The following is a 27,246-nucleotide window of genomic DNA, read 5'->3' on the forward strand; positions in this document are numbered from 1 at the left end:
ATATATATATATATATATATATATATATATATATATATATATATATACCACATTTTCTTTATCCATTCATCTGTCGATAGACATCTGACATTTGCCCTTTTTCTAACTGGATTGTTATTTTACTGTTGAGTTTTAAGAATTCTTTATATATTCTAGATCTTATTCCTTTATTGGATATTTGGTTTACAAATATTTTCTCCCAGTCTGTAGCTTGTCTTTTCATCTTCTTTACACAAATTTTCACAGAGCAAAACTTTAAAAATTTTTTGATGACGTCCAATTTATCAATTTTTTCCTTTATTGCTCTTGCTTTTGGTATCAAGTCAAAGAACTCTTTGCCTAGTTCTAAATACTGAAGATTTTTTCCTGTTATTTTCTAAAAGGGCCCTGGGTTTTTAATCCCTGTCGTGTCAGTTTGCTTTATGAGGAATGAAAGGTAAGGCTGCCTGGCTTCCCACCTTCATGGAGCTTTCATTCTAATTGGAAACCAACACCAGCTGTCTAGGGCAGGAGGTCCTGATAAGGGAGCTTGTTTTGTTTGTTTGTTTGTTTGTTTGTTTTTTAAAGATTTTATTTATTCATTTGAGACACAGAGATACAGAGAGAGAGAGAGAAAGCATGAGCAGGGAAAGAGGCAGAGGGAGAAGCAGGCTCCTCACTGAGCCAGGAGCCTGATGTGGGACTTGATCCCAGGACCCTGTGATCGTGACCTGAGCCGAAGGCAGATGCTTAACCATCTGAGCCACCCAGGTGCCCCTGATAAGGGAGCTTGTTAAAGACACATACCACAGAAGATTCTGGTTCAGGGATCTGGGATGGAGCTAGCTCCAGCCTTTTATCTAGGAACCTGCTGTCAGCCATTGCTCATACCCCAACCCAGGCAAGCTGAACTCATCAGATCAGACACTTCATTCAGGTCTGCAGCAGGAGAAGCTGAACGGCTGGGGACAGGGAACTCCAGGGCCAGAGACCAGGCACAAAGGCAAGGTGGATGGTCTTAGGACAGATTCCTATTGAGGTCTGGGGGCCTGGGGGTGGTCCTTCTCTGCCTGGGGATAGGGCATGGTTCTCTGGCTCCAACTGGGCCAAAGCAAATGCCCTGGGGGCTTTCTAAACCTTGTTCATTAACTAAACAGCAAACATGTATTTGCCCAAGCATCGGGCTCAGTGTTGAAGTTACAGATGGGAGCAAGACAGACAATAACATTTGCCCACAAGGAGCTTATATTCTCATCAGAAACATTAGGCAACATCATATACGTAGTCACCTAGTATGCCAGAAAGTGGAAAATGCAGAGTTGGGGTGACACACTGCTGGTGTTAGTGCTTGAAGAAGTCCTCCCAAGAGGGAAGTGAGAGGGAGTCCTATGGCCAGCTACAGGAAGAGTCCCAGACAGAAGGCACAGGTGGTACAAAGGCCCAAAGTGGAAATAGCTGGTGTGTTTCATGAGCAGTAAGGATGACAGTGCAGTTGCAGGTAATGGAGAGATCAATATTGTGTGGGTCTCATGGACCACTATGATGACTTTGTCTTTTACAAACATGAGGAACTGCTGTGGATTTTCAGCAAACAAGGGAGATGATCTGGTCTACATATCAGAAGAATTATTCTGCCTGCTAAGAGGACAATAAACTGGAGGGGAAAGCTTGGAAGCGGGGACACCAGGTAGGAAGCTCTTGCAACTATTCAAGCAAGAGAAGAAGGTGCCTCTTGGATCAGGGAAAGCAGTGGACATACTGAGGAATGGTTCAATCTTGGGTACATACTGAAGGAATAATCAACAGGACTTCCTGACCCTTTGGATATAGGGTGTGAAAGAAGAGCATCGGGGCGCCTGGGTGGCTCAGTTGGTTAAGCAACTGCCTTCGGCTCAGGTCATGATCCTGGAGTCCCAGGATCGAGTCCCGCATCGGGCTCCCTGCTCAGCAGGGAGTCTGCTTCTCCCGCTCCCGCTCCCCCCTCTTGTGCTCTGTCTCTAAAATAAATAAATAAAATCTTTAAAAAAAAAGAAAGAAAGAAAGAAAGAAAGAAGAGCATCAAGGGGACTCCAAGGTGTTTGGCAGGATCTAGCTACCATGACCTGACCTGGGGAAGGCTGCGGAGGGGTGGGGTTGGGGAATGATCCGGAGCTCAGTCAAAACACTGTGTTTGGAGATGCCTGTAAGACATTTACAAGGGGAATTGGAATAGCCTGTTGGCTATTGAGTCTGGAGTTCAGGAAAGAGCTCAAGCTAGAAAGAGAAATGGCAGTTTCCAGGTGGTACTTAGGGCCAAGAACTTGGGTTACTGATGAAAGATTAAGTGTGGACAGAGGGGACGAGAGAATTGAAGCCTGGTCCTGGGCAATCTAAGAGTTAAAGGGCCTGACATGAAACTTGAACCACTGCCCTTCTGGTGGCAGGATGCCTTAGAAGATGCCTCAGCCCCTTCCTCAATCAGCAGCCCTAGAGACTTTGGCTTTGGAGGCAAATACCGGCACGAGATGTCCTAGGAGTGAGGCATTGCTTTAATTTCTAACTGCCCTTTCAGGATTGTGGCAAGTTGAGCAGCTTAGGGGTAGTGGCTCCTGGCAGCTCCCTCCATTATGGGTCCTGAGGTAACATCTTAAGGGCAGGTGAGCATCATTTTTCCCCATTCACCTTCTTTCTCACTGTCTTTAAAGGAGCCAGCACAGCAACACTTGTTCTCCAAGCACGACAACCGTTCTCCTTTCGACAAAGTGAGTACTGGACAAAGGAAGGAGAGCGGGCAGGGCCCCAGCCTAGGTTGAAGTTGAGGTAGGGTGGAGGGGATAAGACACGGAGGGGAGGGAGGGCTCCTGACAACCTCTCTTGTCTGGGGAACAGCCCATTCCCCAAACAAAGGTACCTCTGCTTTGGTTTCATCCACTAGCTTGCCTGACAATGTGCAAATATCCTAGGGGCCACTGACTTTCTGGAGGTTTCATCCTGGAATGGAAGGCACGGCTGGGGAGGCAGGCCAAAGAGGCTGGGGTACAGGCCAGGGGAGCCAGGAATCACCAAGTAGGCCTGGGTTGAGGGGGGGCCGAGGGGTGCTTGGTGCCAGGACTGTGGGCCAAGGGCCCACAGCGTTGAGGAGGGCCCCTACTGCCTGCTGCAGGGAATCGGAAGGCGGAAAGACCTGGAGCGCCTCCGGCAGCAGCACAACTTCCTGCGCTGGGCACCCCATGAGCTGGAGTTGGGCAAGCAGCGGCCCCTTGAATCCTCCTACCAGGCCAATTTCCGGTCAAGCCCCGGACTCAGTGACCTCCCCCAGCGCCTTATCCACTTTGTGCAGATCGAGCCTCCCCGTACCAGCACCACCTACCGGCAGAACTTCTGCCAGCCATCCCGGGGTGGCCACTGTGGCAGCAACAACATGGGACCAGTCACCAACACACTGCCTGACCTCCCAGGGATCCCAAGACCCAAGCTGCTGCAGCATTACCTTCATGACGGGGTCTCGGAGTGTCTAAACTGGTCCAGAGCATTAAACAAGGACAGCTGACACAGCGGCCTGTCTGTGTTTGCAGCCCAAGGGCTCTTAGAAGCTGGAGAGCAGTAAGGCCCGTGGCACCTGTGTGCTGGGCAGGGGAGATGCTGCCCTGGGAACCCTGCCTCTGAGAGAACCCTGCCTCTGAGTGAGAGCCCTGCAGGAGGCTAAGGGTCCAGGAGGGTCACCATGGTTACAGCAGATCAGTTCTGGGACCCCAGATCCATTCTTGCAGTAAACCCAGCTGTGAGCCCCTTGCATTCATGTGGCTGCAGGGAAAGCGGGGTCCGTGGGCCCTCCTAGTGAGCAGCAAAGACTGGAGGAGGAGGCAAGGGCTGGCAGCTTTGATTTCTCTGGGAGGCTACTATGTCTCTAGGGGTCTGGTGGGAAGCCACATAGTTCTGCCTAAGCTGGGAAAGGGGGAGCCTGCCCTGGCCACAGCCCCCACTGGACCACCCCTCCCTGTGGAGGTGAGCAGAGACTTTGAGGAGATCCTGCGCAACGTGGACCTGGAGGTCATCCTGACCCTGTGGTGCTTTGCTGTAGTTTTCTGAGCTCTTCTCTGGCCGTCTTGTGAGTGCCCTCTGACACCCAGGACAGTGGAGGGCTGCAGTCATCCTACGTCACCAAAAGAGAAACTAAGGCTTAGGTGGGGCTAAGACACCAGAACACTTTGGGGGCAGAAGCCGGATCCAAAAGGCTACTCTGGACCCTCCTCCCTGGGAGAATCAAGGCCCCTGAAGGAGGGCAAGGGGCTGCAGGGGCAACACAGGAGTCCACACCGAGGGCCATACACCGGATTTTAGCAGCACTTTTACTTTCACATCTGAACTTCCTGGGTCCTCACAACAGCCCTGTGAGGTAGGTAGGGCAGGAAGGTTTCAGAGATCCCCATTTACAGATGAGGATGCTGAGGCACAGAGAGGTGAAATGACTTGCTCAAGATCACACAGTCAACAGTGTAAAGGGCCCAAAGCCAATATTCCTCTGGTCCTCTGGAGGTTCCTACATCCACTCCTCCACTCCCTCTGTGTCCTCTGACCTGTCTGAACTCTCCTGGGGCCACAGAGGCCTTCAAGGTGGCTGACAGCTAGGATTTTTCAGGAACAGCTATTGGGGTGAGCCTGGTCAACTCCAGGTAGGCACTAATCCTGTGGGGCATGAGGCCAGCTCTCCCATCTTCCCACTTCCCAGTTGGACAGAGGGCCCAGTAGTTCCAGAGCAAGTGTGGAGCTAGGCATGGTCCATGAATGAATGGGGATAAAGGTGGGTATAAGCATATGTGTCCTGCACTAAAGACAAAGTCCCCTCACCCTTTGAGACATTTGTCTCAAGTCCCTGACCCTGTGCCTCCCTCATCCCACAGAGCCACAGTGAGCTTCTTTAGCAGCAAAAGGAGCCACAGACCTGTGCCTCTGGCATGCGCTGCCCCAGCTGACACATCCCATCAGGCATTCAGACCCCATCACGCAGACACAGCGCCTCCACAGCTTGGCTGGGACCCTGGGCCACACCCCCAATGACAAACAGCCGGGGCCCAGCCTGCAGACTAGAACAGGAGCAGCGGGCTGTGGGCATGGTGGGCAGGGCCTCCCAGCGCCGCCGTGCAAGGCTGAAGCCCTCCACAGAGCCCAGAGGGCAAGGCTGGTTGCCTGCGGGAAGGAGACGGAAGTTGTAAAGGGCACCGGCTGCAAGGGCCCCTGCTCTTTTGCTTGCTGAGCCCAGAGATGGCCCAGCAGGCATCACCCCAAGATGGGCTACCAGTGCCTTGCTACTCATAGCCCCCATTCATCATTCGTTCATTTCTTTAGATTTCTACTTGTCCATTCATTCGGTGGTCACTTGTCCTGTTTCTGTCTCCTAGGCTGCTACTGGTACAGAGCCATCAATCAGGTGCTGAGGGACACCCCAAGAGTTAGGATATGCAGACTACACCCTGTCTGTTTCACAGACTGGGAAAGGGAAGCTCACAAAGCCCTGATCCCTGGAGTGTGTAAAGCAGGGCAGGAGGTAGTGCTCATGCTTGGGCTTCCTCCTTCCTGTCTTGGGCTCACCACCTATCTCTAGCCCCACAGATACTCACCAAGGCCCCCAATGGCCATGATGTGGCCCCCAAGGGAGCCAACCACAAAGTCGGCCCTCTTATCCCTCATGCGCAGGCTGCGGGGCAGCTTGGTCCAGGACCCTGCAGGAAAGGGGAGGTCAGATCCAGCCCCACAACATATACTGTGCCCCTCCATCCCATGGAAAGTGGGAGAACAGCCCAGGTAGCCACTGCTCACCGTGTTCCAGGTCGAACATCTCCACAGTGTTGACAAAGTGTGGGCGGGAGTAGAAATTGTGGGGCCCGGGCTGCTGCAGGCCACCCAGGCTAAAGACGTTGCCTTCCGCCATGGCACAGCCAGCAAAGGCCCGGCGGCTGGGCAGGCTTGGGTGCCGGGTCCAGGTACAGGCCTCCAGATCAAAGGCCTCAAAAGCAGTCACTGGGAGTTTTCCCTGGCGGCCCCCTGCCAATGGAATTGGGGTACCTGGGAAGGAGCCTGGGAGGCCTAGTAGGCTCCTCCTTCACCAGGTTGCTAAGCCTTCACCACTGCCCACCCTAGCCCCCCCATATCCAGCTGTGTGCACACCAGAGCATGGATCACCTACCCTGCAGATCCTCAGGTACTGGGAGGGCTACCAAAGGTCAGAACCTCCAAGCAAGCCTGGCTCACTCAAAGCTTCTCTTGTCCTGCCATCTCAGGCTAAACCTGATCCCAGCCAACCTATGGGGATAGGTGCTTCTGCACTTCGAGCCCCTTTCCCACATCCCCCAGGCCCTTACCCAGGACATAGATCTTGTTCCCATGCAGGAAGGTAGAAGCCCCGTAGCAGGGTGTGGGCATGGAAGGTAGCGAAAGCCAGCAGTCCCGCCGGGGCTCATATACCCGAACTTGGGCCTGGGGAGCCGTGTCTGGGCCCATTCCCCCCAGAGCATACACCATACCATCTGCGTAGAAAAGAGCAATTCAGAGTGCACCTCAGCCTGGCCAGGGCACCTTACCCTGACAGCTGCCCTGGTCAGGCCTGGGGGTGGCTGGGGACCCACATGTTTGTAGTACCCCTCCCAAGCAGCAGAGAAGCCCTCCTTCCTTCCTTGAGTGGGGTCTGGGAGAGCTAGGATTCCTGCTCTGGCCAGGGCCCCTCCAAGTGAAGAGCAGGAGGCAGATGATCTAATTATAATCCATCTCTGTCTCCCTGGAGATGCTATGGCAACCAAGTCTGGCATCTAAGCAGGACCGGTGGTCAGACCTGGAGGCCACAAGGTGGGGGCTCCTCTAGGGGAAGGAGGATGGAGGATGGTTTCAGCCAGGGAGGGGCATATGGGGATCTGCTAAGCATAGAACTCAGACTGGGGAGGGATCTCTGGGGATCAGCTGGGGGCTAGGAGAGGGACTTAGGCCTATAGGGTAGAGGTGCTGGCCACAAGCCTTCTGCCCAGAAGCCCTGCCAGCCCCTCTATATCCCACCCTTTCATTAGAGGAGGTTCTGGCCCTGTTACACCCTCCAGGTCAGCTGGGGGCATGTCTGGAGGCCTTAGGGAGACGGGTCAGTCAGCTGAGGGCTTCCATGGCAACTATCCCCAGGCCAGTTGGCCTTCCCACCTCCAGCTCCTTGGTAAATGGGTATATGGGAGGAAGAGGGGGGGAGGGAATCTAAGCACTTACTGGGCTCTGAGCCAAGGCCCTGCTCCCCTCCCCCTCCCCTAGACTATTTATAACCCTGAGAGTCATTGGGCTACCCCTCCTAGTCTCTTAGAGAAGAGGAATGGGCAGGGAGGTGGTTGGGGCCTCCCATCATGCTGGGGGCCAGTCTGGGCTCTGCCTCCCACTTCACAGCGGGAAAGGGCAGTGAAGGCTGCTGCTAGCTCAGCTCAAACCTAGGTAGGAGAGGGTCTTTACAAGATTCAAGGTTGTGTCCAGGGCACTCAGACAAAATTTACAGCTCTTGTCCAATCTCTGAGGGTAAGAGACCAAGTCAGAAAAGAATAGAGGGCGTTGGGGCGCCTGAGGGACTCCCTTAAGGCCACTCACCTCTCTCCACAGTTGCAACGCCCATGGCTGCCTGAGGGAGGGTGGCCCGACGCTCCCAGCGGCCCTCGTCAGCCAGGAAGGCCTCCACGGCAGCTACAGGGCTCTGGCCCTCATCCACACCGCCCACCACTAGCACCTGCTTGCCCAACACCACAGCAGCTGCACCCGCCCGGGCAGTGGGCAGGGGCGCCAGTGCAAGCCATGTATGCGAGGCCATGTCCAGTGTCTCGGCAGTGTCCAGGGGCAGTCCAGCCCGGCCACAGCCCCCCAACACTAGCAGGTGCCCATCCTGGTATGCCACTGTGCCATACACGCGGCAGGTGGGCATGGGTGGGAACACCTGCCAAGCAAAGGCCCGGCCACCGCCTGTAGCCATGGTGTTCACCTCCTGTGACAGGCCATACTATCTGCTCAGGCTGCAGGTCTCACTGAGGGGCATGATGGGGCCTCATCTTGACTCAGGGCCACAGGGAGTGTCTGACCAGTTCAGGGACCTTGCCTTCACCTGGAGGAGAGAGGGAAAACAAAGGGTCAGGGCCACTGACTTGTCCCTGAGGGTACAGTTGAGCAGTCTGTAGCTGAGGGCAGGACTGGCCCAAAATCACTGGTGGGAAAGGCACAAGGAGGAACTACCCCTACCGGCTAGCACACCACTGTAGAGGCGAGGCCCTCCTGGGTGGGAAAGAGGGCAGATTCCCAGAAACTCAGGCAACTTCCCCCCTTCTTATGGGGCATGAGGGATTCTCTCCCCACCCCCTGCCCTCACCTAAGAACACGCAACATCCTCCCCTCCCTCTTCAAATCTAGGTCGAGGTGGGAGGTAAGTTGACTAGGATAGGACATTCCACCCTGGCCCCCTTCTCTTCCTCTTGACAAGCCTCATTCTGAGGCTCTGCATGAATAGAGTCCTACTGTACCCTCCCCTTACTGCCTTCCAGTGTGCCCTGGACAGCCAGGGATCCGACTCCAGGGTATACTTACAACCCTTTTGGGGGCCATTCCATAGAGATCATCCATTCCCACCAGCAAAAGGCCAAGATCAGGGCGTTTGGGACTGGGAGGGGAGGAGCTGGACGCCAGGGTCCCACATTCCCCCATTAGGTCTACTCTTAGGGGTTTGCCCATGCCAGGTTCCTAGAGGCCAGTCTCCTTGGTGTCCAGAAGTAGGGAGGGGGATGATTTGGGGATCCCATGAGCATTAGGACTCTAGATTCCCACAGTCCAGGGCGTTTCCAGTAGGAATGAGCAGCTGTACCTCCGAGTCCCCTCAGAGCAGATCCCCAAGTTCCTCAGCCTCTCCTTTCCCGCGGGGGCCACGCTCCTGGGACCCTTGGCGTGATGGCCTCCTGGCCCCAAACTTCCAGCTCGCGGGAGGCGGGGGGCGGGTCCAGGCGAGCGCGCTTGGGGCTCTGCGCCCCGCGCCCCAAACTTCCCCTGAGCGCGGCTCCTGCGGGACTCACCGGCCGGGGCTCCGGCGCTGCCGGGGCGCGGGGTCCGCCGTTCCGGCTCCGTGCCGGCTCTGGCTGGGGCTGAGGCCAGGCTCCGACGGGGCTCCGGCGGGGCTCCGGCTTGGCTCGGCGAGGGGCGGGGCTGGACCGGGTCCGCCCCTCGTCCCCCCTCCCGACTAGGGAAACTCTCCCCCCCCGCCTTAACCCTGCACCTGCCGTGGCCAGAGCAGGGCGCGTCGACCCATAGTCACAGGCAAATCGGTAAACAGACAGATGGACATGTGGACGCTGGGCCTGCCCAGGATTTAGGGTCCGACCTTGGGCTGGGGGAGAACTGAGGCAGCAGTGAGCAGCACAACACGTGTATGGTGGGGGACCGCTCTGAGCGGGACCCAGCCTGGGGGCACCCGCGGGGTTAGGGGGGCGGGGGGCGGGGGGCGGGCCAGCAGAACCAGCAGGCTTGAGAGGCCCGCGCCCGCCCACCGGCACTGAGCTCGCAGGAGCCCTAAGACAGGCTTCGCGGCGGCGCCCCCTGGAGGCCACTTGGGGCGTGGCATGGGCCTCTGGTAGGGGTGGTGGCTGGGTAGCACTTCCCCAGGCACACAGCAAGGCGCAGAATAGGTCTTACGGTGGACATCGAGGCTAGCAGGGGTTGGAGGTGCAGGCCTCAGTGCCTGACAGGCCCTTCCACAGGCCTGGGTGGGGGAAGTTCTTGCTGGGAGGGTAGCTCTGAGCAAGGGATGAGCTTCAAGTGTCAGAGGCCAGGGGACCTCCCAGGCAGGTCACTCTGTAGGGCCTGAGGCCTGGGCTACTATGGGACCCAAGACATTTTGTGACAGTTCATATCCAGGGTCCTGGGCCTGCCTGTAGCCAACTCTGGGATCAGGTGAGAGCAAGTTGGTGTGACAGAGGCCTATCTATTTCAGACCCAGGCCCTGGCCCAGCCTATCTTCTGGGCATTCAGAGTATTGGCTAAGTCTGTGAGCTGCGGGACCATTTGTGCAGGTTGGTGGTCACCTAGAAGAAATCCTTGCTACTATCTTGTCCCTCTTTCATGGACGGTGTGTGTCTCAAACCCCCAAGAAGCACATCTGGAGACAAAGATATCAGTACATACAGTTAATGTGGGAGGTGAGGCCAGGAAGCACCAGCAGAGGAGTGGCAAAAAGAGAAAGCAGCCAATAAAGGCTGTGTCATCAAGCAAGTTACCACTGTGGGCAACTGGGACCAAATCTTGCTGGGGTCCCTCCCAGAGCAAAGGTTGCTTGAGGAATTCATTCTCAAATCTCCATCAGTTGTGGGTTAAGAGCTGCTTGAGGGCATTAACTCCTTGGCTTGCCTAAATTCTGAAGCCAACCCTGAGTGTGGGCAGAGCCTTTTCATGACCAGAGAGAGTCTCCAGCCCCTTTTACAGGCTGGCAATTGGAGTTGGAAGGTCTCTACGGAAATGGCGGTACCAAGGCCAGTTACAGAACCTAGCTAGAAGGCTTCCATCCTCTCCACTCTGCTCCTAACATACTCTTCACTTAAGGGAAACTTCCTCCACATGGTGTTCATATTGCTCTGCAAAACCCCTTACATTTCCCACTCTTCCCTTTCCAGCAATTAAGCACTTAAAAGCCTCCTACCTTGAGATACCTCCCAGGACCCCCAATCCCTCCATTTCTCCTTCCTCTCCTCCAGTCACCTTGATATCTGCTACCTTATGTCCAGCAGTGAGCAGAACAAAATTGCTCCCCAAAATTGCTCTTGCCAAAGTCACTATGGAACACCATATAGCTAATGCTATGGGTCCCTATGGTCTTTGTCACAACTGAAATCTTGCTGACATCTTCAAAGTTTCATTTCTTGTGAACTTGGCACCTCTGCTCCAACTCATCCCGCTTCTCAGAGTCTTTTGAAGGCCCTGCTTCCTCTTCTCCCCAGGAAGTAGCTCCTCAAGATCCAGCCCTGGCTTTTCTCCTTGGCACACAGACTCCCTCCTGGGGTGAGCCCTCCCAGGCCCACTGGCATCACCCACAACTAGATGTCCACCAGATCTCTCTGGTCAGGTGGAAATGGGTCTAGGGCCCATTACTCAGGGCTGTAAAAGATGCCAAATGGAGAGCAAGGGCTGGATCCTGGGATGACCCTGTGGTCTCTACCAACCTCATCCTTTCCAATCCCAGTTACACCTACAGGGTCAGCATCCACCAAAATCGAGGTCAAGTCGCTCTTTGCTCTGATGAATGCTCCCAGAGTTCCATCTGGGACATACTGAGCACCAAGAGGCAGAAGGCTCAGCTTCCCCTCAGGATGCTAGGTACCCATGACCCTGACCCCTAACCCCTACTATCCCCCCAGTTCTAATGTCTGCAAGGGATACAGCCTGGGGATGGACCTTCCCTACCTAGTCCTCTATTTTGCACTGAACTCTGGGCTGGACATCACCAGAGAGGGATTCCCCTTTTCAGGACACACCTAAATCCATGCCATCCCTGGAGGCTGGACTCTGACTCTTCACGGGACTGGCTTCTGTTTACACAGTGCTGGCACCACCTAAACACAGGAGGCCAACACTGCTGGGTTTGGAGAAGCTATGGAAGACAATTTGTGCAGAAGGTGAGGCGAGATTGGTCCTGAGAGTAGCAGCTAATCCTCAACCATGGATGGGACAGAGACAGGGCTCACCCACAGTTGGGGACTGGGCATACTAAGGTGGGACTTCCTGATTGCACCAGGATACCCTGGCCCTTGGGACTCCACACTTCCCTTCTTTCTAACAGGATGAGGGGTTAGAAGCACTAACCCCAAAGGAACGGGAGAGTTTGCATTTTACTGTTGGACACCTTGGCTATGCTTGAAGGCATGAGGACCTCACTGTCAGTGCTGAGGCCCTGGGAAGCTCAAGAGTTACCAGATGAGGCCTAGGGTGGGTTGGGTGTTTCTCTTTAGGGGTGCCTAGACCCTTCTGTATCAGTAGGCAATGTAGAGCAAGTTTGAGGATCCTGGGGTCATACGGGGAGGGAGAAGAGCTATTAGCCAGTCCCTAAATGAAGCATCCACCCACCCTCTTGTGACCGCCCACAGGCTTTCACCTACCCCCAGCTACCAAATATGGCACCATTGTACATATCAGGGTCCAAGTGTTGTGGCAATATTTCTGCCTCCTAGTTCAGGCTCTGACTGAAGTGCAAAAACCAGAGCTTCCATGCTGGCTCCCAACCTGGACTTGGGGGGGGGGGCCCTAAGAGGGGCCTTTGGTTAGAGTCTGACCTCTTAGACTCCAAGGGTTAATTTCAACCTGTGTCCTCTCATCTGGTGCTGCTTGGGCAGTGGGCTCTATTACCACCAGCCCTCTGCTGACCCCAGGGTCCAGGTAGCAAGACTGAGGTCCCAGTCTCCTAGGCAAAAGGACAAGGATTCTGCACAGGAGAGACTGGAGGCAGGACTTCCTGACATTGAGGGGGCTGAGGCTGGGCAAGGGTTCTCCCACCACACCCATGCACATGGTATGCTAGGCATAGTACACTGGTATGCTAGGACTCTCAGATAGGACATGCCCAGCTTTGGGGTTGTGTGCAGCATGATGTGTGCACATCAGCCTTTCATCCCACATGTGGGCCTCATTCTTGGGAAGAGAGGAGGGCCTGCTGCCCTTGAGGAGACACCCCTGCAACACTCTCAGGCAGGCAATGGGGCATTCCTCTTTCCTTCTGGTCAGGAGCTTGGGACAGAGGCAGGCCTTGTCCGTGGCTGTGGGAGGACCAGAGCTTGGAGGATGGCTTGGAACTTGCAGGGAATCCCTCCCAGATGTCGCTGCACCACCAGGTCCCTCAGAGGGGGTGTCAGTTAGGCCTTAATCCAGTCCTAGGAGGGCTCCTGTGCAGTCCTGTCTGCGACGTGTCTGAGAGCATCACTGTTCCTCAGACTCCTGCACAGGTCCGGATGGATTTAGAGCGTTCCCTGCGGCCACCTCCTCCAGGAAGCCTTCCTTGGTACCCACCTGCCCTGCCCCCAGACTTTGGGGGAAACGGGGTCTCGGGGGGTCAAGGGTCACTGGGGCGGGCCAGGTCCCGGAAGCGGAAGTGCGGCGCACTTCCGGTGCGCAGCGGGCGGCCATGTTGGAGCAGCGGAGGCGGCGCAGAGGCGCGTCCTGGGTCCCCGCGGCGGCGCCGGTAGGTTGGGGCCATGGGCCTAGCCGCGCCGCGGAGGGGCCGTCCGCGAGGCGACGGGGCGGATGGGCCGGGCGGCCGGCTCTTTCGAGACCCGCGCCCTCCACCGGCCTGGCCAAGACTCCCCCCACCCCTCTACCCCTTGCCCAGCGACCCCACCCTGGGGCTGCGCGACCCGGTCGGGCTCGCCCCGCCCGCCCCTCGCGTTTCGCTGCCTCCAAGATCCCTGCTCCTATCCGCGGCTCAGGCCCCAGGGACACGGACTCCCAGGCCAATGGCCCTGATCGGCCCCCAACCCGGTCCCCCCTTGGATGAGGCCTCTCCCGTTCCCTGTCTTTCATCAACTTCCCTGTCGGCCCCGGGGGCAAGTGTGAAGGGAAGTCCGGGGCCAGACTGCAGCCTCTGTTTCCGGAGCCTCTTGGAAAGCCCAGAAGACCCCTCCCAAGAGTCTAGACCGACCTGGGCGGAAGAGCCCCCAGTTCACCCCCAGTATCTGTGCCTGCGGGGAAACAGGCCCCTCCCTATTCAACAGTTCACAGTCCTGGGAACTACACCCCCTGGAAAAAAAAAATAAAAGAACTGAAGTCATGTGCAAGGATTGTGCTTGGAGAATGGCCTCTGGAGAGAGGAAGTGCCCGAGACACCTGAGGATCCAAGAATGTTTCCAAACAAAGAGCCCCAGGGCACTTCCTCCAGGGGATTCTGAAAACTTCCTCTGCTCCATTAGGGCAGTAGGAAGAAGCTGCACAGACGCGCCTCCTGGCCCGGGGGACCTGCCTGATCCCAGCTGATCTTTTAATGCTCGGGTACAGCTGGGGAGCTCCCTCTGGGAGCCCTCAGTGTTGGGTTGGGTGTTAGACGTTAGTCCTGACTGACAGCCTATGGCTTCTTCATGAAGAAGCCTGGGACAGGTTGGGTGTTCCCAGACAGCTCCATCTGGGCTGTACTGAGGTCTGCAGACCTCCAGACCCTAGTTAGGACAGCTCAAATTTCTAGTGTCCACCTTATTAATCATCCTGTTGGAGCCTTTGGCTGTCAGACCTTGGGCTCTTGGTCTGGCTGCCTGGCCCCCAGGCTGCCTGATTGCCAAGACATGTGTCTTGAGCACCTGCTACTTACCTTCTTAGTTTCTGTTGAAGGAGAGTCTGACTCTTGCTTTGGGGTTAGTCTCCGTGGTTTCAGCACCAGGATCAGACCTCTCAGCCTGTCTGGGTACTCCAAAAGCAAAACTTCTGGTAGGCAGGGAGGTTCACCCCTGAGCACCTGAACAACAGCAGCTGGAGGAACAGAGATGGGCATGACTTCAAGGCTCATGTTGTCCTGCTCTTAGCTATTTTTCCATCTAGACCTCCCAGCCCTGACCACAGACTCCAGTCACACACATTAAATGTGCCTTACTGTTTCTCATTTCCAAGCCATTGCATAGGCTGTTCCCTTTTTTGCTCCATTTCCATCTGGTCCTTCCTATTCATCAGTCATGTCCCATCTAGGTGTTGCCTCTCCTAGGAATCCTTCTCTGATTCAGTGGCAAGCTGAGCTGGGTGCCAGTGTGCACTCCCAAGAACTTTGATGGTCTCTGTCTTGCCTTCTATATAGGGCTTCTTGCAGACATACCTGCGTTCCCAGGGTTGAGTCTAATACCAGGTTTCTGGCCTCAGAAAATGGGAGAATTGAATTAAAATGGGCCAACCAAGCCCAAATCTTTCCAGGGACCCAACAGCAGGTTGGATGGCTCTCATGAGCTTCTGGACATTTATCTTGAAGAAACTGCCTCTGACCCGTGTGGGTGCCCCCTGCCACCCCAGTCCTCACCCTGACACCATGGTAGTTCAGGAGACCAGGATTTTGCTCCAAGCAGTGGCTCACTCTGGCCAGGCCCTTTGTGTCGATGGTTGTTAATCATGGAGAGTGCAGGCCCTGATGGACTTACCTACCTGCCTTGCCCCTTATCTCAGTGCCATTTTTTTGTTTTTGTTTTTGTTTTTAACGTAATGATATATTTTCTTTTTTTTTTTTTTTAAGATTTTTATTTATTCATTTGAGACACAGAGAGAGAGAGCATGAGCAGGGAGAGAGGGAGAGGGAGAGGGAGAAGCAGGCTCCCCACTGAGCCAGAAACCCGATGTGGGGCTTGATCCCAGGGTCCTGGGATCATGACCTGAGCCGAAGGCAGACGCTTAACCATCTGAGCCACCCAGGCGCCCCAATGATATATTTTCTTTAATGCAATATATCCATAGTATTACCATTTTTTGTAAATAATCTCTACACCCAACATGGGGTTTGAACTCACGACCCCAAGATCAAGAGACGCATGCTCCACCAACTGAGCCAGCCAGGTGCCCCTCGGTGCCGTTCTTATTGATTCTTTTCCTCTTGTCTTGGAGGTGCCGAGCGCTGGTTTGTGGATACCCAGGCAGATCTGCAGTGCCTAATGCCATGAGCGTGGTGCAGCATGTGGAGGAGAAAGCTGTGCACTCCTGGTCGCGGATCTCCACGGCAGGGAAGAAGGCCCTGGAGGAGGCGCTGCTTGTCTTTAACCCCATGAGCCAGGATCTCAGTGCCACAGAGGCCCAGCTTGTAGCCTTCCTGCAGGGCCTGCGGGATGATGGCTTCCAACCCACCATCCTGCGCAGCGGTGATGTCTATGGCTATAGTTCATGCACAGCCAACCCCCCAAGCCAGACGAAGCTGCAAGCCCGTGCCCCCACCCCAGCTGCCACATCACCTCCAGCCAGTGCTCCCCGAACTGCCATGCGGCTGCCTGCAGGCCGGGCCACGCTGCTCCCTATGCCACTATCTGGAAGGCTGGCCAAAGCATCCTCACCAGCCCTTGCCAAGCATGCTACCACCAACCTGCTGCTGAGCTCCCTGAAGCAGTCAAGTGCCAGCCGTGCCCGGGGTGCAGCAGTGGGCTTCCCTGCCCACCTCTATCCAGGTGTCTACCCTGCCATGCGGCTCTCTGTTGTCCTTGAGGCCCTGGTTCCACTAAAGACTCCCATGCCCTGCTTGGGTGCCAAGCACAAGGCACAGTCACTGCAGCTCTCACTTGCAGACTCTCCCCTGAAGCTGCGCAAAGGTCCAGAGAAGAGGCAGGGGAACTGTCGGTCCAAAGCTCCCAGAAAAGCCACAGGCAAGGGCCCTAAGTGTCTGACTTACAGAGGCCCCAGGGCCAGACCCCAACAAGGCACTACACCCCGGAACAAGACCTACAAAGCCACTGGGTCCCTCAGTGGCCTACGAATGAAAGGTGGCTCTGCCCTGGGCACCAAAACATCCCAGGCCAAGGCAGCTCGAACACTGGCCAAAGCTGCCCAGGCCAAGGTGGCTCGAACACAGGCCAAAGCTGCCAAGGCTCGAGCAAAAGCCAAGGCAGCACAGATCAGGGCCAGGGCCAAGGCGGCACGGATCAGGGCCAAGGCCAAGGCAGCACAGATCAAGGCCAAAGCCAAGGCAGTGCGGGCCAAGGCCAAGGCAGTGCGGGCCAAGGCCAAGGTGGCTCGGACCCAGTCCAGGAGCAGGGGCAGGCCAAAAGGGTCTGTTCAGGCCAGGACTGCGAGGAGGGGCCCAAAAAGCCGCCCTGAGACTGTGGGGCAGAAGAGGAAAAGGGCTGAGGAGGCAAAGGATCTTCCTCCCCAGAAAAGAACACGACTTGGGCCCCGATCCCCTAAGGCGTGGCTAGGGCCTGGAACAGCAAAGCTGCTGAAATTCCGGGCCATCAAGGTGGACAGGCGGTCCTCGGACGATGAGGTGCGGCAGCGGGCTCAACGGATCCTCCGTGTGAACCTGTCCCCTGTAATACAGCTCCAGCCATTGCTGCCATACTCAGCACCCTGATTCCTTCGCATAGCAATGTTTGGGGAAACTGAGCCCAGTTGTCTGTGTGGCCAGTGGCACAGTGTGCAATGCCCATGGATTCTACAACCCCAAGGACTCCAGGTGCCTCTCCAGGGCCCTGAGAGCCACCATTCTCCTTTCAGAGACTGGAGGATATGGGGTGGTATGGGTGGGCGGGAGGGGTGTTCTCATGGCGCGATGCACTGTGATTTGTTACTCTTCAAGTTGTACCTCCACTGTTCCATCTATCACGTTTTATACCTTTCCACCTTCCGGTCTCCCTGCCCACCCTTCATGGTCTTTTTTGCGTTTGTAGCTGCTGGTGGGCCAGCTTGAGCATATAGGAAGAGTGGCCCCAGGAACAGGGCTGCCAAAGGGGGTCCTGGTAGCCTGAGACAGGTCATCAGTGTGAGTGGGAAGAGTAGCTCTCAGGCTTCTCTGGAGGTGCTGGCCTCTGTCGATGTGTGAGAAGCAGCCACTGAGGACAGGGGCAGAGTCACTCGGAGGTGGCACACCTCCCCATCGGGCTGCACTGGTTTGTTATCCAGGTAGGCCCTATGCAAGAGGACAGTAGGTGGCTCTGTGGGGAACCGTGCAGCCAGCAGGTTTCTAGGCCAGGGAAGGCGGGGTTTGGGTACTGCTCCCCAGGGGCCATTCAGACAGCCTGGCCTTGTCTCCTAGCCTGCTCTGGCTGAAATCTTGGGGCTTTACCTGAGCTTGTCTGGGGCAGGGCCAGGCCTAAATTAGCTAAAGTACCTCTGCCTGTCCTTCCAGCCTTGACTTCCCCAGTTGGTGGCAAGGGTTTGGGGTTGAGTCAGAGGCCAGGGCTCTGGGTTGTTCGGCCACTGAGTCTGTCTTCACTGACTGCAGAATTTTCTCCTTTGATCAGTGGGGTACTGTGTTAGCTGAGCCAGGAGAGTTTCTACAACTGCTTCGCCCCATCAGCAGTGCTTTCTGCCTGAGTCCCAAGCACTCTGTTCCCAGGTCCAGCCTTATCAAGCTTCCCAGCAGGGGCCTGTGTGTATTTCAGACACTAAAGGCTCTTCCTGCTTTGGAGAGGGGGCTGGGCCCCCGGAACAAAACTAGCTCCCCGCCCATCTGCCAGTCCTTCCCCGTCTGCCTGGCTTGAAAGGCAGTGGCTGGGGCTGGCAGGGAGGGGGACACATTCCCCAGAGGCTCCTAGAGACCAGCAGCCTTTCAGGGCTAGGGATGGGAGCCTCATTTGAATGAGAATTGGATCTCTCCTGTCTCTGTGGGTTAGTCTGATCCCTGGCCCCACTAGCGCCAGCTGCATTGGATGGCAGACCCGTAGAGAAGTTCTGCTTGTTTTTTTGGTACCCCCTCCCTACCTTTTTTTCTGCATCTGGTGGCTGCCATTAGTAGGGTATGGCCTCCCTTGATTCCCAGGCTCTGGGGACCCCCTTGCTCCCAGCCTCACCGTGGCTTCACAAACCCTGCATGCTCCTTGTGTCTGGCAGTCCTGCTTTCATCTACCATGTGAGTAGGGGGCCACACCCAGTTCCTCAAGGGCAGCCTGCTTGGGGCCCACTCTTTATCCTCTCTCTCAGGCCTGATTCCAGCTCATGGCCCAGGACCCCCAGCCCGGCTAGGCCTCCTCCTTCGCAGTCTACAACTCCTTTCAGTTCTGCTGCTGCTGCCACCAATGGGTGAGAGGTTGGCTCTTTCCCTGAGAGCCATCCAAAGGGGGAGAAGAACTCTCCAGGCCTCCCTGTGGGGCAGAGTGAGGTGGGGGGTATCCGTAGGATCTCTACTCAGACCTTGTCCTTCCCAGTCCAGGCTCCCAGAACAGTTGCTGAGGAGGTGCCAGACACACTTTCCCCACCTACTGACAACTTGATTGTTGGCCGTGGCCAGAACCTCCTGAGCCCTACTGCATTGTCAGTCACCTACAGGTGGGGAGGAGTGTGAGGGCTCTGGAGATGGTATCTCTGGGTTTTCCTGGGCAGGTTTGGCCTTGCGGGGGGGTTCAGGTCATTGTTGGGGGCTGGAGAGGGGAGGGCTGTGCTGTGAAATTTTGGAATTGGGGGCCAACCACATACCTTTTGCCTTGTCATTTTCCTTGGGCATTCCCCCCAGGAATCTGAGAATTGCTGCTTTTGTGACTCTCGGGACCAGGGAGGCCATGGCATTGAGAATGTGATCTGGAGTGGTGGTCGTGACAGCGATAAGTAAGACCTGATGGCAAGCAGAGAGTGGTGAGGGTACACGTGTGCCCATGTGTTCAGGTCTAGGGTCATGGCCTGGTCACTCTGACAAGCCCTTGTGGTTGCAGGTGTTGAGAATGTCACCATCCAGCTGGACCTAGAGAGTGCCTTCTACTTTACCCACCTCATGACTTTCAAGGTGACCCAATGCCCCAGCCTGAAGGCTTGCTCTGTGCCTCCTGACCTGATGGCCACCAGTGATGCTTGCCCCTGGTGACCCAAGGATCCCCTCCTGTCCCCTGGCGTTCTGCCCAGCAGCTCTGCTCCTGGAGCGCTCAGTGGACCATGGCCACTCCTGGCGTGTGTACCGATACTGTGCCTACAACTGCTCAGGCCTTTTTCCTGGGATCCATCTTGCTCCTGGCCACAGAGTCAGTGACCTTGTTTGTGACCAGCATTACTCTGACATCAAGCCTTCCACTGAGGGCCAGGGCAGGCCCAGAGGAAGGGGGGTTGGGCCCTGGGGTGAAGCCAGAGGCTCAGGTTTGCTTTCTTCTCTCAGGTAATTTTCAAAGTTCTGGACCCAGCCATTCTGGTGAGAACTCAAACAACCCCAAGATTCAGGGTAATTGTCCCCATAGCCAATCCTGTACTCCTTGCATGTTAGGACAGCCAGATACTGGGGGGAGGTGAGGTCCTGCCTGGGTGTGTACACAAGTGGGGCAGGGGTGGCAGGCAAGCCAGCATCATTCCCCAGCTCTGCACCATCATGGTCCTCTATTGTGCGCCCTGTTATCGCCCTCCATTCCTATCCCATCATTGTTCCCTGGACCTGTGCCCAGTGCAGAGGGACTGGCACGTGTAACAGTTTCCATCTCTGCCCCATCATAACTCCTTTGTGGGGCCCCATTGTAGTTCTCATCGCTACTTTCTATGCCAGCCCCAACAATGTATCCCATCACTGCATCTATCACTGAACATCATGACTGTCTCCTTTATGAGCCTCCGTCACTGCCTCCATCCTGGTCCCTTGGCATTGCCCTCCCCTGATTTATCATCCAGGCCTTAGTTTGTACCCTGCATCTCTGCAGCTGCCTCTAGGTGATGCCAGGGCGTCTCTGGGTTGTGACCTCTTTCTTGTAAGGCAGGAGTCTTGAAAGACAAGAGACACATAACCAAAACCCAGCAAGGCAGCCCAGAGTCAGGTCAGGCGAGTACCAGAGCAGGACATAGCCCAAACTAGCACTCTCCACCCACCTTGACTGGTTATTACCAGCCACTCACCAAGTCCCCATGCTAGGTTTCCAAGCAGCTGTTGCTCTTCTGATCTGATCACGGGAGAGACACCTGGCGAAGGAGGGGTACAAGAGATAACCTTGGCTCAGTAACTGACATAAGCTGTGGAGCAGAAAGGAGCCATGGACCCATCTCTCCCATGTGTACATTGAGAAAGTGCCCATTGAGCTCCGCTGTGTACCAGGCATCTATCTTCTGAGCAGGACTCAGTGGGAAGCAGATGGACAAGGTATCTGTCTTCTTGGAGCTGACATGAAAGTGAGAAAAACTGGATAAATAAGCAAACTAATACCATATATGGTTTGGCTGGATGATAAACTGATTTCTAGTTTTGATGATGGGCTGGGGAATGGAATGCTTTACTGCATTGGGGAAGTAGGTTTCAAATATCTAGTGATGCCAGGACGGGATGTCCAGGAAGCAGTGGGATGTGCAGGTCTCAGCTCAGGAGTGATACCAGGGCTGGAGCCGTGCAGAAGTGGAATTACCACCATTAGGCTGTAGTCATCCTAAGATGGCATGCCCAGAGGAACAGGAATGGGGGAGTCCCACAGCATGAATGCTGGAGGAGGTGGCCATAGTGACACAGATAAGAGACTCTACCCCCATTCCTCCCCCTTCCATCCCAGCCATAGAGGGATGATGACTAGTGCATCTGAGGTCCCCCAACCTGTGTCTCCAGACCTCCTGAGTATGACAAACCTCCGTGTCAACTTCTCCAAACTGCACACACTGGGTGACAGGCCATTGGGGGGCCTAAAGCGACACCCCTTCTACGACTATGCCCTTTATGAGCTCGTGGCCAGAGGCAGCTGCCTGTGCCGTGGCCATGCCTCTGAGTGTAAGCGCATAGCTGGGACCCCAGCCAATGTGAAAGGCATGGTGAGCACCATGGGAGGGGCATCCAGTGGCTGGTGGGGTGGGCAGGCTGGGGGGACTGGGGCAGACTCATCTTGCCCTCCTCCCTGGCAGGTGCATGGCCTTTGCGTCTGCCGCCACACACAGCTGGTACCCACTGTGAGTGCTGCCAGGACCTGCACCAGGACCGCCCATGGCATACAGCAGAGCCTGGGCACCCTCAGCCTGCCAGGGTAGGTGCCATGCCCTCTCTGCCTGGCCATACTTGCCCAGCTCAGCCCACTCCATATCCACCTTCCTTGTTCTGCCCTAGAACGCAAGTGCAATGGACATGCCCGCAGTTGTCACTTTGACGTGGCCTTGTATCTGGCATCTGGCAATGTGAGTGGAGGCATGTGTGACGCATGTCAGCACAACACAGCTGGGTGCCACCGTGAGCTCTGCCAGTCCTTCTGCCGAGATCCCAGGGAGGATCCCTGGTCCCTTCATTCTTGCAAATGTGAGCCCTCCAATCCCCAATCCCAACTCTGACCTCGATCCTTCAGCTCCGTGGTGACCTCTGACCTAACTCTGTCCTCACCTCTGACCCATGATGCAGCCTGTAACTGGGACCGTGGGGGGACCCTGGAAGGGGGTTTGTGTGATGCCCACACAGATGAGACCTGTGGTCTCCTCTCTGGGCAGTGTTGCTGCAAAGTTCATGTCTGGAGCCAGCGCTGTGACTTCTGCCGACCTGGTCACTGTGGCCTCAGCCCCACCCAAACAGAAGGTTGTCAGCCTGAGTTATCCTGGGAGCAGACCCCAAACCCCATGTCCTTGCTCTGCCCCCAGTCACTGCCATAAGAACACATGCATGCACCTACCTCTGCAGCAGTCCCAATAGCACCCTGGGAGCCCTGTGCCCTAGCCTGCAGGTGTCGTGACCCCTGGGGCCGGGTCCCTGGCACTCATGCCTGTGATCCCTCCAGCGGTGCCTGTCACTGGCAAACGCTTTGTCTCTGGGTGGGACTGCAGCTGTTGTCTGGTAAGCCTTGACCCACCTTCTGATTTGACCTTGATCTTGGGCATTGAGCTTCTAGAAGCTGATAAGTATAAGGCTATAATCAGTGTGAATGTAGACTGAGCCTTACACATGGGTTGGTTCAACTCCCTGATCTGGTTATCGGGGTCAATGCACCTCAGCTAGCTGAACCAGCATATGCCCTCAGGTGGGAGCTTTGGGGGCATAAAAAGGAAAAGCGATAAAACAAGTTACAACAGTATTGGTTTAAAGAACTAGGTTTAAAAGTGTTTTGCAACAAACATGTTTGAAGGAACACTCAGTCCAAGAAACAATTCCATCCCTTTTTTGCCTCTCCTTGAATGTAAATCCTTTGTTTAATTTTTACTTTAACCCCTGCAGTGTCTTCATCTTACCTCTTAGGAAGTTGTGCATGAGTACCCTGGGGTCTCCTCACCCCCTCCCAGCAGCAAGCAGAGGAGCATTCAAGCCCTGTGCTCACGCCCTTTCCTCCTGCAACAGGCAGTCCCAGTACGTGACCTCCCAGGCTCCAGATCTTCCCGTCCTTTCTCCACCTACTTGCTTTCTCTTACAGCCCGAGTTCTGGGGTCTGAGCAGCAACTCTCTGGGCTGCCGGCCCTGTAATTGTGACTTTGGGGTGCCTACAGCAACAGGTACAAGGCAGGGCCTGGGAATTGGGATCAAGTGGTAAGAATCAGGAGTTGACTCCCCCTCCCTGCCCCCATGCTTGCTCAGGTGTTCTGCTGGGGAGGGCCTCTGCCCGTGCCGCCCTCACCTCTGTGGCCGCCGCTGCCATGAACTCCAATTTGGGCACTTCTGTGCTGCTTTTGACCAAGCCACTGCTGAAGCTGAGCTTGACCAGGTCCTCCAGCCAGCTGACCCCCAGGTGCCTGTGAGTGTCCAGGAGGGGTAGGGGCAGGGGCAGGAGGAAACCAAGGCCCAGACTTGGTTTTCAGGGGAGGGAGGGAGTGTGTAGAGAGAACTAGTTGGAATAAGAGGCTGAGCAGGGTTAGGAAGGTGAGAAAGTCCAGGTGGGGGTGTCAGCATGGTCAGAGGTTTGGTGTCTTAGAACCCATATTTTCAGGGCAGTGTGGGAGAAGAAAGGGCCAGAATGTTGGAGGGCACTGACACCCGGCTTGCCCCCAGGGAGCCCCCTGGCCTGCTCCTGCCCACTGTACACAAAACTCAGGGACCTCTCCTGGTTGGCTCTGGCCCCGACTGGAGACAGCGTGACCCTCCATGTGCCTGCCACTCTGCTAGGCAAGCCTATTACAGCAGTCAGCTGCCCAGGGTGAGGAATCTGAGGAACAGGGTGGGGTCATAGGTTGCTAGGGTCTTAGTAGGGATGGGGCCCAAGCCCTGGGGATATGGGTCCCTGAGGTCTTGGGGTAATGGGAACCTAAGTCCTGAGGGTCCAGGTCATGGGGTGATCTGGGCCTGGGAGTCTGTGTCTCACATCCAGGCCCCAGAGGAGCCCCTGCCCTTGCAGCAGGGAGCTGGCTCTGCACCGTGGACTGGCTTGGGCTTTGCACATGTGGTTGATGGGGCCGGCCTCTCTCTGCTCGGGCCCACAGTGCCTCGTGTCATGGAGCATGACATTGTCCTGTGCTATGAGACCAAGGTCTGTGACATAGGTCCCAAGCAGGTGAATGGGTGATGCTGGGTGGTGGGCAGGGGCAGCTCTGTGACTGCTGATCCCTAACCCCAGGCAGCTGAAGACTGGCAGGCATTAGTCTGTGTTCATGCCCGGTCCCTGTCCAGGAGCACCTGCTGTGCCCATCTGCGCTCAGAGCAGCTGTTCCAGGTGGCCTTGACCTACACACACAGGTAGGCAGGACCCTAGAACCCCCAATAGCAAGACCCTATTATGCTGCCAACACATTTGAAACAACACTCAAAGTGGAAAATCTCCAATATGGAATATCATCATGTCATAGAGCAGTCAAAACAGGGACTGAACGTAAAACATCAAGATTTAAGAAGTTGGTCTTTTTTGCATGGGTCATATGATGAAATACTAGATGCAGCAGAAATGGGACACCCCTGAGACCACATGATCATGGCCTCCTTATCCCACCCTTACTCCTTCCCTGCTCTCTGCAGAGCTGTGGTTTTATCCAGACCTTTCTGCTCTGAACTAGGGACATGCTACTCCCTGATCCTGAGGCTGTGCAGGACCAAGGGGATGCGGAGACGAGAGGGGGGCACTATCCTTCTGGATTCGGTGAGGTCCTAGGGGTTCCACCCCACCTCTGGGGGGGACAAATTATAGCAGAATGATGTGGATGCAGTAGGGCTGGGGAGTAGGCGTCGCAGAGGCCTGGAGTTGCACCAAGAGGATGGAGACAGGTGGATAGTGTAAGGAGGGGGATCCAGGCAGGAGCAAAGCATATGCGAAGGATAGAAGATGAGAATAGGCAGCCACCAGACCTCCAAAGACATATGGGCACTGTGGGGCAGTGGGGAGCCATGGAAGGGACTTGAACAGGGAAGATTCATGGGGGAGAATGGATTGCAAGGAGGAGGCTGCTGCAGTGATTCTGAGTGAGAGGTGGCATTGCGTGGACTAGATGGGAGCCATGGGACAGGAAGGAGAAACAGACTCAGAAGAGAACTAGGAAAGGGGTAGGAAGGGGCTGTGAGATCCACTACAAGGAAGGGTAGTTAGTAGGTGATAGTGAGTGGGGCTGGGCTCACTACCCTCTGCCTGCCACCCTCCACCCTCCTACTAGATTGTGCTCTTGCCGTGGGTGAAGGAGTTGCCTGGGCTGAGATCTGTGGACCCTGGGGCCACAGAGCACTTACAGGAGCTCCACAAGGCAGGCTGCGTGGAGGCAGCAAGGACTGGCCTCCCCAGCACCATGCCTGAGGTTTGTGCCCACCTTGTCTGCAGCATCTTGGCCCTGCTCCACGGGGGTGGCCTTGGTGAGTATATCCCCCTGGCTTGAGGGGGCTGCAATATAGGGATTGCAGGAAGCACCGTGAGGTTCACTTTATCTCGCTCTTTTTCCTGCCAGCATGTGAGTGCCACCCCCAGGGTTCCCTGAACACTGTGCACCCCGCTAGGTGGGCCCTGCCCCTGCCATCCCAATATCATTGGTTGTACCTGTGACTGCATGTCTGAAATATACAGCATCGGGCCCACTGGCTGCAGTGGTAAGCCTTCAGGGCCAGCGAGGATGGGTGAGGGGTCTGGGACCAATCATCTCCTTTCTCCGCAAGGCTTGACGGCCCTGTCATTCCCCACAGAGTGCCACTGCCACACCGAGGGGCCACTAGTACCATTTGTAACCCTGTGAGTGGGCAGTGCACATGCCAGGCAGGCCTTGCTGGTCACCGCTGTGCCCACCGCCTCTCTGGCTGGTGGGGTTTCCCTCTCTGCCAGCCCTGCACCTGCACTGGACACGCTGAGTTGTGCCAGCCACTCACAGGGGTCTGCCAGGCTTGGCCGGGAACCACCACAGGCTGGCACTGTGCGAGGTGAGCGCTGTCGCTGGAAGGGCTGGGTAGGAATTATGATGAGTGGGCCACGTCCCATTCCATGTGCTGCTGCCCGCAGGTGCTTGGATGGCTATTCTGGAGACCCCACCCTGGGCTCAGGCCAGCAGTGCAGACCTTGCCCCTGTCCTGGGCACCCTGGCTCTGGCCTCTATCATGGGATTTCCTGCCATGTGGACAGTGCGAGTGGACGTGTCCTATACCTCTGTGCACCTGGCTATGCAGGTGAGGGCTGTTTGGCAAGGGCAACCCGGTGGCCCTGCTCACTTGTTCACAACCTCATCAGGTCCACGAGGCAAATCTTTGCCAGGGCCACCTGTATGTGGAGCTGCAGGCTGGGCACATCTCCTGGAGGAGTTGCTGTTCAAGGGAGGGAGGGGCAGATGGGAGGAGCTATAGACCTGGAATTTGTAAACCAGGAAGGTGGGCTGTAATGTAGCTTCTGTGTTCTCTGCCTTCTTGGCTCGACCTCAGACTTTCTGGCTGCATACGTGGGACCCACAGGCCACAAGGATACAGGAAGGCACCTGAGACAACCCACCCATACCTCGATCCTTTCCGGGCCCCCGCTGCGACCGCTGTTCCTCTGGCTACTTTGGGCACCCTTGGCCAGGGGGAGACCCCAGAAGGAGCCCGTGCTGGCTCTGTCAGTGCAACAATAATATCGGTCCCCGTGATCCTGCTGCCTGCGACGCCCACAGTGGGGACTGCCAACACTGTCTGCACCACACCTAAGGTCCCAGCTGTGCCCACTGCAGGCCTGGCTTCTATGGCAGTGCCCTGCGTCCAGGGGGCTGCCCGCGTGAGTGTGTGGCTAGGATGGGTGAGAACACCCCAAGGCGGGTGGGTGCGTTCTCTTTCCTCAGACCCTTCCTCTTCCCCAGGCTGCAGCTGTGACCCCAGGGCACTGTCCCTGCACGGTGTCCCTCTTGGGCTGAAGCCTGCTTCTGCAACCAGGTCAGTGGGCTGTGCTCTTGCCGCCCCCACACACTGGGGCAGGACTGTAGCCGCTGTGCCCCTCTCTTCTGGAACCTGGGGGGACTGTGAGCCCTGCAACTGCCATGCCCAACACACTGTGCAGCCGGCATGTCACCCAGGGAGTGAGGCCACGTTGCACATAGCTTGTGGCAGTGTCCGGGTGTGAGTGAAGGTGTGTGTGCCTCTGACAAGATGTTAACTTGTGGCTGGTGTGAGTGTTCACATGACCACCAGCACCGGGGGGTGTGGCTGCAAACAGCTGTGTGAGTCTCTGCTTTTGTGTGACATCAGCTATAAGATAATGGCGGGATTTGGGGTAAGGCAGACATGAGACCACACGTACCTGACCCCACGTGCAGCCATGTGCTGTGAATGGGTCCCCGCAAGTGGACTGAACGTGGCAGGGGCTGGGGGGGAGGCTGAGG

General features: G+C 56.1%; 4 protein-coding genes and 1 long non-coding RNA gene across 10 annotated transcripts in view; 4 read left to right on the top strand and 1 right to left on the bottom strand.

The window, feature by feature from the left end:
* The window catches only part of CUNH3orf84 (chromosome unknown C3orf84 homolog), a 9,434-nt gene extending 5,926 nt beyond the window's left edge, over window positions 1–3,508 (top strand). The window contains exons 3-4 of the mRNA XM_034997527.1: window positions 2,664–2,720; window positions 3,101–3,508. Of these exons, the coding sequence (XP_034853418.1) occupies window positions 2,664–2,720; window positions 3,101–3,508 (465 nt within the window). The remainder of the gene's footprint in view (window positions 1–2,663; window positions 2,721–3,100) is intronic.
* Window positions 3,421–9,173, bottom strand: KLHDC8B (kelch domain containing 8B). 5 transcript variants are annotated; one of them, XM_034996680.1, is made up of 6 exons: window positions 8,822–9,173; window positions 7,567–8,071; window positions 6,318–6,482; window positions 5,776–6,000; window positions 5,577–5,678; window positions 3,421–4,111 (listed from the first exon to the last, which is right to left on the bottom strand). In XM_034996680.1, the coding sequence occupies exons 2-6, from the start codon at window positions 7,940–7,942 to the stop codon at window positions 4,107–4,109; spliced, it is 873 nt and encodes a 290-aa protein (XP_034852571.1). In that variant the 5' UTR covers window positions 7,943–8,071; window positions 8,822–9,173; the 3' UTR covers window positions 3,421–4,106. The 5 variants fall into 5 exon arrangements, with proteins under 5 accessions (XP_034852571.1, XP_034852568.1, XP_034852567.1 ...); XM_034996677.1 differs by lacking the exon at window positions 3,421–4,111 and adding an exon at window positions 4,127–5,145 and having other exon boundaries at window positions 9,027–9,172; XM_034996676.1 differs by lacking the exon at window positions 3,421–4,111 and adding an exon at window positions 4,127–5,145 and having other exon boundaries at window positions 8,822–9,172.
* Window positions 9,174–13,108: 3,935 nt separating this feature from the next.
* On the top strand, window positions 13,109–20,331 carry CCDC71 (coiled-coil domain containing 71). 2 transcript variants are annotated; one of them, XM_034998469.1, is made up of 3 exons: window positions 13,109–13,171; window positions 15,556–19,369; window positions 19,733–20,331. In XM_034998469.1, the coding sequence occupies exon 2, from the start codon at window positions 15,608–15,610 to the stop codon at window positions 17,003–17,005; it is 1,398 nt and encodes a 465-aa protein (XP_034854360.1). In that variant the 5' UTR covers window positions 13,109–13,171; window positions 15,556–15,607; the 3' UTR covers window positions 17,006–19,369; window positions 19,733–20,331. The 2 variants fall into 2 exon arrangements, with proteins under 2 accessions (XP_034854360.1, XP_034854359.1); XM_034998468.1 differs by having other exon boundaries at window positions 15,556–18,672; window positions 18,798–20,331.
* An 82-nt stretch (window positions 20,332–20,413) lies between these two features.
* Window positions 20,414–23,083, top strand: LOC118005987 (laminin subunit beta-1-like). Its single transcript, XM_034998470.1, has 3 exons — window positions 20,414–21,348; window positions 21,439–21,557; window positions 22,920–23,083. Exons 1-3 carry the CDS (start codon window positions 20,986–20,988, stop codon window positions 22,936–22,938), a joined length of 501 nt encoding a protein of 166 aa, XP_034854361.1. The 5' UTR covers window positions 20,414–20,985; the 3' UTR covers window positions 22,939–23,083.
* Window positions 23,084–24,361: 1,278 nt separating this feature from the next.
* Window positions 24,362–27,167, top strand: LOC118005988. The gene is made up of 5 exons (XR_004677910.1): window positions 24,362–24,569; window positions 25,078–25,270; window positions 25,363–25,501; window positions 25,595–25,825; window positions 25,905–27,167. It is a non-coding gene; the product is annotated as an uncharacterized LOC118005988 (long non-coding RNA).
* The last annotated feature ends 79 nt before the right edge of the window (window positions 27,168–27,246 follow it).

Source organism: Mirounga leonina, unplaced genomic scaffold, assembly GCF_011800145.1.
Source record: "Mirounga leonina isolate KUSES-001 unplaced genomic scaffold, KU_Mleo_1.0 Mir_94, whole genome shotgun sequence".
Classification (NCBI taxonomy): domain Eukaryota; kingdom Metazoa; phylum Chordata; class Mammalia; order Carnivora; family Phocidae; genus Mirounga; species Mirounga leonina.